This window comes from Emys orbicularis, chromosome 2, assembly GCF_028017835.1.
Source record: "Emys orbicularis isolate rEmyOrb1 chromosome 2, rEmyOrb1.hap1, whole genome shotgun sequence".
In the NCBI taxonomy this organism is placed as follows: Eukaryota; Metazoa; Chordata; order Testudines; family Emydidae; genus Emys; species Emys orbicularis.
The window spans coordinates 232,836,598-232,845,631 of record NC_088684.1 but is presented as its reverse complement, the minus strand read 5'-3'; the positions used below and the strand labels follow the sequence as shown (position 1 = coordinate 232,845,631).

Genomic DNA, 9,034 nt, shown 5'->3' with positions numbered 1-9,034 from the left:
TAGTTATCAAGAGTCCCCACCCCAGCTAAATAATTTACAGGAAAATATATGAACTATTTAAGTGATCGAAGAGAACGTTATTACAAGACAGATACATTATTTTTTCACGAAATGCACGTAAATATGGAAAAATAAAGAGTATTTCTTTCAGGTTTTGTTACAGTGACTATTTTATTAACAGAATTAATACTACTAGATCTATCTACACGTCTTGAATTTTCATTTTCAATAGAAATGTAAAAAATAAGGGTGCACAAATACATTTTCACAGTGCGCTGATTTTTTTTATTATTATTTACAAGATAGCATCTTATAGTGAATAAAAACAAAAATAATGTGCTGGTTGAAATAACTGTTTGGATTTTAAAGGTGCTGTAAAATGAATCCCTCAACTTCTTAATGTTGCCTCAGAACAGACAATAAACAAGGTAAATGACTAATTACTTATAGATCAAAATATAGAACATAGAAATCAAAATATTTCTGGGAACACAACATGTATTTTTCAGTTTGGAGTTCTCCGATATTTTTTCCCCGGAAAGGACTTTTTTATTATAACAAAATGCCAACATTCACGTATTTGTATCCACCCAAGAGTTAAACGTTTTACAATTTACTGGGGTTTACCTATTTAACAATTCTTGAAGACCATTTGAGGTGTAATATGTGTAGAGTTCTTTTAGAAAATATCTGTCAGACTGTTTGCAGGAAACAGCTCGAATGCTAAAAAATCAGCTATTGAAAAATAACTCAAAGAAAGCTATTTCGAAACAAGTATTAGCCTTTCTATCCCCAATAGTTTGCATTGTTTTTAATTTGCTCCACAGAGCTTCCGTCATTACTGATGCCTCTGAAATCCTTATTTAGTTCCTTCTTTTCATACATAAAATGCATTTATTAAACATACAGTAATTGCATATTTTCACTATGATTTACCTGAGCAGTAATTCAACATGCAGTTTGGATTGCAATGGAAGAAAAAATATGTTTACATCGAACTTATTTGAACCAGCTTTCAGATTATAACCATTAATAGTGTTCTAGAATACTAAGGTCAGAGAAATACTTACAAGATTCTCAGTAAAACGTGTATCTTAATTGAAACTGAGCATTTGAGAGGTGGGCATTTGGGCTCTATAGTTTATCATTTAAACTGTCTGGTCTGGATTTCGGGGGAACAGTCAGTCTTAACCATTTCCTACAGTAATATTTTTTTTAAATGCTATAATTCCAAAGATACAGATCCCTTGTTATGAAATAAGAGGTTCATTGTCTTTTTTAATTATTATTATTTATTTTAATCTGGACAAAAATAGTTCTGAAACCTGTGAACTGCTGCTTCTCCATTTTAATCCATTAACTGGTAGTCTTCAATTTGTTGATAACTTTTTTCTCTTTGACCCTCCTGTTTTGGAACCAGATTGTGACCTGTCTCTCTGACAGATTTGTGGTTGCCGATATCCGTCTTCGTTTGTCCTTGGTAATGAATTTATTTGTAGCATATTCCCTTTCGAGTTCTTTTAATTGAACCTTTGTATAAGGCACTCGTTTCTTTCTCCCACGTCTGTACGAGCTCGCATCTGAGGGATGCGAAACGACGTCTGGAACAGAAAAACCATGTATGTAGGCATTATAAAATTATTAATGATTAGGACATCTTCAAATTGCACAGAGGTTAAATCTACAGCGAACTTTAACTCTACCATGCTCAACAGGCTGGGCCACTAAGCGACCGTTAATGATATGAGATTTTTTTTCTATAGTAAACAGCACTCAACTGCAAAAGTCTTGATTCTCTCTCTCTCTCTCTCTCTCTCTCTCTCTCTCTCTCTCTCTCTCTCTCTCTCACACACACACACACACACACACACACACACACACACACACACATGTCCTGAAGGAACTTTAGGAAAAATTATACACTGTTTCAATAATTTATGAAGTGTGCAAGCTGCACTATTTATGGAAAATTCTTGTTAAGCGTGAATGCATAATACCTTTTTTTTAGCAGACTTTTCCAGCTATTTCCCTTTTTAATGCCATTAGTAATTCAAGCAGGCATATCTTGAATTCTGGAGCAAAGTCACTCCTGATCATATTAATACCACCAGAACTAGTATAAGTATATGTGTGTGAGGGGATGGGGGAGGAGGGGTCAGTTTTAAGGTTAGCTTGAATGTTTAAAAAACTATAGCACAACCACCAAACCCAAAGCAGCGGCAGCAAAAACAACAGCAAGCGCACAATACTACTACTAACTAGTTCTAAGGTTAATAGTGGCGACAGTAAAAAGATTGCAGGAGGACACAAGTCATGCAGGTGCATTACCCGGGAGAGTGGATTTCCAGAGGTGGGGTGGCTGGGTTTGATCTTTGGGGCAGTACACTTGCCCATTCCACCCACTGGTGATTGCCCAAGGCTGATAACTCTCCATGGGGAGTAAGGGCTCATGCCTGGGCTCTCCAGGACCTCCAATTGTGGGCACCACAGGCATATCCAAATAACTCGGCACGGGTTGGTAGGGGCCAGCGGCATAGCCCTGGTAGAAAGCCAGTTCCTTAGCCCGGGAAGTGAACTCTTCGCCCGAGACCGAGGTGTCCATATATTTGTCCGCAAAAGTGGAGCCGGGCTGCGCGCAGGACTTGATGCCGTTGTGATGGGTCATGCGGCAGGGGTAGTAGCCGCTGCCAAAGTAGCCATAGGGCAGGGCGGCCCCGGAGGAGCTCTGCACGGCCGCCGAGCAGGGGCTGCACTGTTTGACAGCTGGCTCAGCCATGCCAGAGGCTGGCGCTTCGCTCGACGTGTAGGCAGCCGTGCTGGGGGCGGCCAGGGATGCGGGATGAGCCATCAGATTCCGGCACTGGTTGGCCGCCGCCGCTGCCGCAAAGTTGCTGCCTGCATGAAAACCTTCCATGTTCTTATTGATCTCCTCCAGGCTGTTGTCGTAGAGGAACATGACAGGCTCGATCCAGCGGGGATGGAGGAGCACGGAGGCTGTCATAGCCCGATCAGCATTGAGACTAGTGGCTCTTTTTTAAAAGCCCCAAAGACTGAAAAAAGAGATACTAAATCTCCGAGACTTGACCAGAGCTGACGCGCCAGTGTCGCGCCAGGCGAGAGCCCATTGGCCCGACCGGCCCCACGTGATATGCAAAGCAGCTGATAAACATCTGAGGAATAAAATGAAGATAATTAAATAATGTAATAATCGTGCAGGGGCTGGAATTCCAGCAGCGGGCGGCACAGATCCGTGGCTGCCCCTTTCCACTCACAAGTGTGCATGATCAGGGGGGAATAAAAGGCTTGCAAAGAAGAACAGGTATCCTCCCACCCCCCAGGCGTGATTTTCCCCCAGTCCATTCTGTGAAATAATTTCAGCATGATCTCCATGCTATTTGCAATATCACTGAAATTCAAAGCCCTCTGCTGTTCAACTATTTGCCGATCAGTCCGCTGGTGGGTTTTTGTTTTTAATCTTTCAGTTCCACATCTTAAATTCATACAGGTGTGGTCTAACCTGACGGTGACATAATATTAGTTTCTAAATCTTTAAAAGAAAATGTTTTAAGGGCCACACTCTCCTTTGCAATAGCATCAGAATAGATACACTATTTGAAGACAAGTCTGATGTCACACATTTTCTTCCTGCCCGTTTAAACTCGATTACACTGTTGTTGTTGTTTATAATTAATTTCAATTTTCTTTTCGGGGGAAAAAAGCATCAGAAGTAGGATTAGAATAAATAGATCAAGAAATACAGATCTGCAGCATGGGTTTTGAGAGAGAAAGGGTTAACCAAATCTTAGTATTAACCTGAGTGTATTATTTCGTATTCTGATGATAAAACCTGGGGCCTACAATTCTAATTGAATCTTCTCTGACTGCAAGATATTACCGAGGATTATAGATTGTGCATTACTGGCCACAATCCTCTTTTTGCTGGAAAAAAGTTGCTATGCTAAAGCTTATTTTTGTCGTGCCAATGTTAAAAGTAAGTAATGCTTAGAAAATGAATTGCGCTTTCTTTTTAATGAAAAACACTTTATTTTCTAACAAAATTTTGCACATAGCTGTACAGTAAATATTAATATATAAACCCTTTTAGTCGGACTGTTATTCAGTGAGTGAGTGAACTATAAATATACAGTTGAATTAAATATAATGCAGCAATTTCAAAATAATATGTTTCGACTTTACGTATATGGACAGAAATAACAAAGATGCTCATAGATTGAAAACTAAATTTTTAGCTGCATGTTTCATTGTTGCATGTCTGACAGCGCGATCTATTATTAGCTATTGTGCTAACCATTGACGTTGCTGCATTGTTTTCAATGCTTTGCTACAAGCATAGCGTTATAAAATATGCATTGTTTTGGGGCTGCCTTTTCCTTGAACAATGCAAAGAACAGATTTGCTAGCTAGTTTAACTATCACTTTGGTGATTATCTATTTTCAAAGGCCGACACAGAGTGGTATGTATTGGGTGCATGGAATGGGACTGTTGTCGTTTGTCTGGTTATTTAACAATATTTAAGCGATTTCTATCAATTGTAGCCAATAAATAGTTCCCATTTTATTCCGTAAGATCTTTTCCGCATTCCTTTTGATGACCAAATGCAAATAGTTATTCCCCAGCATTTTTTCCTTTCATTCAGGCTACAGCTTTGAAACCTGTGGCGTCCCAAAAAATTGCTTAGCTGACATTATTTGTGTAGATTTGTTTCCCCTGATTTCTTGATCTCATTCTTAAAAACGCATTGCAACGAGGGGAAAAAATAATAAAACACGGTACTGTTTTACATACGGGTTAGACACGGCTAGAGGCCAAGGTCAAGTTGAAAGTTGTAGTCTAGCCAATGTGAGAACTGTCATTCAAAGCTTGAAGACCCTGTCTGATTTGTTAAAAGGGGCAGCCATGAGAACACTAATCTCCCTAGCTAGCGTCTCTCTCCCCCCCCCCCCCCCCTTCTTCTTTCGCTCAGCTTTAAAGCTTTTTCCGCCTATCTGCCTCTGGTTTTCAAGTCTCTTTCTACAGTTATAGAGAAGCCATTTGAAATTGTAGCTTTGAGACATGATGCAAACTGTACAAGAAGGGTGGGGGCATCCGGTATGCTGTTTTTGTTTACCCACTTGGCGTTGTTCCAACTCTCTGTGCAAAGGGGAGAAGGGAGATTAAATTAAAATGATCACACACACACACAAATTGTAGGCTGGAAATGTGGGCATGCATATCATGGCTGATAAGCCCAATGATATAATTGCACCCATCTTTTATTTGCAATGACATGGATGAAAGTCATATTTAATAATACCCTCCCCTTTTCTTCTCAAAATCCTCAAAATAGCATCTTAATTGTATATGCTCAATCAAAGAATATTCACGGGCTAAAAAGGAACTTTCCTGTTTGTTCTGGTTACCTAATTGTTTTGCTAGCACTCAGGTTTATCGGGGTATTGACATTGAGAAAGGAGGAAGATGTCAGCAATTTCCAGCTATATTTTAAAGAATTTGCATTCTCATCCTATATGAATAGAATTCTTTTATGTTTTAATGAGTACCTGCAACTAAACAGTAAAACTAACTGTTCAGTCTGAAGGCTGTGAGATATCGAGCAGAACAAATGGTGTTCGAAAACAGTGGACTTTGTAATGAACACTGGGTATAATAATATGTTTGAATTTATTTCCAGGCTTATATATAAACTATTCTCTAACGCTAACTGAATACCTTTTGGTGTCCCAAAACAACGTATTTGGATGTATCAACTGATTCCACCAAAAATTATTAAATTATTACCTTAATCAGTTGATTTGATTTGACCATCCTCTACAACAATCATTGGAAACGTAATATGGTCATTTAAATGCACCTATATATTCAACGGAAGGACTAATCAAAAGCTTCTACTAACTATTGTCCCTTTAACATCAGGCAAAGTCAGAAATATACTAACGAGAGGTAAAGTATCAGTATTCTCCTGAAATTTGATGGCGAACCTCCACAGTGCTTTATAAATTTGGAAATAAATAAATCTGCTAAGAAGTTTCCTCTGAAATGAGTATTAATTCTACGGGGGGCACAAGGGTGAGCACTGTAGTCACTAATAGCATTTTATAATGCCCTGAATTTTTTCAATCCCATACAGTTTTTATTGATCAGAAATTGTATTCATCTAGTGAACGGACGCATTGCCTCATCTCTATAGGCAACAGTATTCTATTTCAGCTGTGCCGAATACTCGTTGAAGATCTAGTCTTCTTTCGGTTACACCGGGGTAAATCGGAATTGACGCCACCAACTCGCAGATGTAAATTAAAGCGGAATTTGCCCCTTGTCACTAGCCAGGGCCACATCCTATATTGCTCATACAGGCAAGACTTTCACTGAAGCCAATGAGTTTTGCCTGAGTAAAGACTGCAGGATTTTGGCCTTACACCAAAAAATTATTAATAAACTGTAAATATGCTACTAAAATGGAAATATGGTAACTTTTAAAAAATTCTCACAGCTTCTCTTGAAGTCACACACAGTACCTTCAACTAAAGGTCATGTTTTGCAAACAGGGAATTTATAGGCACAGAATTCCTAGAAACCGAATGGAAAAGAGCTTCCTTAGAAGAGTTCCTTTGTGTGGTAGCACATAGACATCAACAGTGCCGCAGGTACGGCCACTTACAAATACTTTTATTTCTTATTACATAATAAAATTCAGAGAATCGCCCCACAAACAATCTGAAACTATACGCATTAAACGGAAATCCAATATTATTTCCCACCCTTTTAATAGAGCTAATTAATAATCTTAAGGGAAAACGTGTGGGTGTTAACCCAAAAATATCGGTTAGTCACAGTTAAATCCTTCTAAACAAGCTAAAAGAACTTTGTGGGTATAGGATGATGTTAGTAACTAATAATTGTCTCAGTCTTTAAGAGACCAGAAGTCTTGGAAGACACAAGAGTAAAATGATAGTAGGAGCAGATCTTTAATCGAATTTGATTTTCATGAGCAAATGAAATTTACCTGCCATAACATTAATTTGGAGGAGGGCTGTCAACGCTGGCTGCTTCCATAATTTCTTCGCATTCGGTATTAAGATAAACATTGCTCAGTTAGTTTTAAAGACACTTTGTATTTCAGGATATTCATGTGTTTCTAATGTAACTAAGCAGCTTTACGAGCAGCATTTGCAGGACATCTTAACTCTCTCCCTCCCACTGCGTGCTGGGGGTTCTGAGATAATTGCAAAATAAGAAGAATTGTAAAAAGAACATGCAAAGGGGGGAATAAAACTTCCTGAAAAACTGTTAAGGCATTAACAAATATAGGTACATTTCTCTTCAATATGAATATGATAAAACTCCCTCGGAATGCATTACATATTTGTATAGATCTATCAATCCATTCATGCTTAAAACTACCGTCTCAGATAAATAAGGTGCATTCAAAACTAGTGAACAGTTTTCTTTCATCCACAATGTTGGGCATTGTTTCATGTCTAATATTTATTAACGTAAGTGAGCAGAATCATACTCTTTCGCTGATTTCTCTGAAGGAATATTAGAAAACATGCTGGAAATATTATTCGAAGAGAGGCTAGGGGGACCCAGCAGTTTTTGTTCGTGTGAATGCCATGTTCCTTATTGTCACTTTCTCATTTTTCTGTAATTTTTTCATGCACCGTAGCTCCAGAGAGATCCGGATTATTTCTTGTTTATATTTGGTGGATTACACCAACAGAAGTCTTTTGATAGTAATGGAAAACATTTTATTAATCTGTAGTGTAAAATACATTGATAAACAGAAACATACGTTTGAAAGCTTTCCATAAGCAGTAGTTCGGACTGATGGTATGCAATGATAAAGTCCCACCTACAGTTTCAATTAATTTTGCCTTGCCATGTAAACTAAGACAGATTCCTCCATAACCTGTTCAGCCCGTTTCCACAAGGAAAACAATGAACTTTTTTTTTTTTTAAGTAAATCATGATAAAGATGCCAGACTGTGTAGTGTAGAAGTGGAAAGTAGATTTATCTGGCCAATTACATCTTTCTGTTAAAAAGTTCCACCATGAACAAGTATTAGCAGTAGATAGCTATATGCTAATCAAGTGCTAATCTCTTCTATAATTGTTCTGATAGCCATTGGCGTTCATAATCTAACATTTGGGGTGTAAATCACTTTATATCTTATCTACTAGCTGGTCACAATTTTGGCAAACTAAATAAAACCAGAGTGTACTGAGCTCCAGTTGCTTATACTTTCCACTTCTGCTGGTAGCTTGTACTGTATTAATTGCTAGCACATGATTACATACTACATTGTTGCTGATTACAATTAAATTTATCCCTCAACCTTTCTCCTAAGGAGTTCTTCCCTAGTTGCAGGCCCGTTGTGCCATTTATTTCCATTTTAAAAGAACGAGAAGAGGAGTTTGAATATAAAGACTTTAAGAATGCAGGATAAATATTTATCACAAAACTTTTATCGCTATAACATTCCTTTAATAGCGTGCCATTTATATAACGTCCTATTAGCATTGATCAGTAACCGGGGTGGACTTTCCTCCTGCCTGAAGGAGAAGCAGTTTATTTACTTTTTGGAGCTAATTCTGAAACCAAATCTTCACCTATGAAAACATTGAGATAATTAGAGGCAAAAGGGTTGTATACAGCATCTAGAGGGGGAAAAGAGAAAAATCATACATGAAATATTGGACATTTTTGCGAGCCAGCTCTTTGAACACATTCTCCTATTGTACTTTTGTATTCCCTCTTCAGAGGTGATTTTAGGGGTCAAAATGTTGAGCAGAGGAATAGACTTTACCTATCATTTCTGTACTGCTCAACTGAACTCATTTTCTTTCCTTTCTTGAACTCTGGCTAGATTACAGTGCACATGGGTTGTGATAATCTCACGGCATTTTTAAACCGTATCCTCAAAGAAATATGGATCACTAAAGTGAACGGAGTGAAAGTTGTCTAAGTCCTCCCACAAAGCTACAGATACAAGCTACCTGATACAGTAGTCG

The 9,034-nt window shown here is 38.2% G+C and overlaps 1 protein-coding gene across 1 annotated transcript; it reads right to left on the bottom strand.

Annotated features, from left to right (window-relative positions):
* Window positions 1-1,356: 1,356 nt before the first annotated feature.
* On the bottom strand, window positions 1,357-3,001 carry HOXA13 (homeobox A13). The gene is made up of 2 exons (XM_065399456.1): window positions 2,329-3,001; window positions 1,357-1,601 (listed from the first exon to the last, which is right to left on the bottom strand). The coding sequence occupies exons 1-2, from the start codon at window positions 2,999-3,001 to the stop codon at window positions 1,357-1,359; spliced, it is 918 nt and encodes a 305-aa protein (XP_065255528.1).
* Between the last annotated feature and the right edge of the window lie 6,033 nt (window positions 3,002-9,034).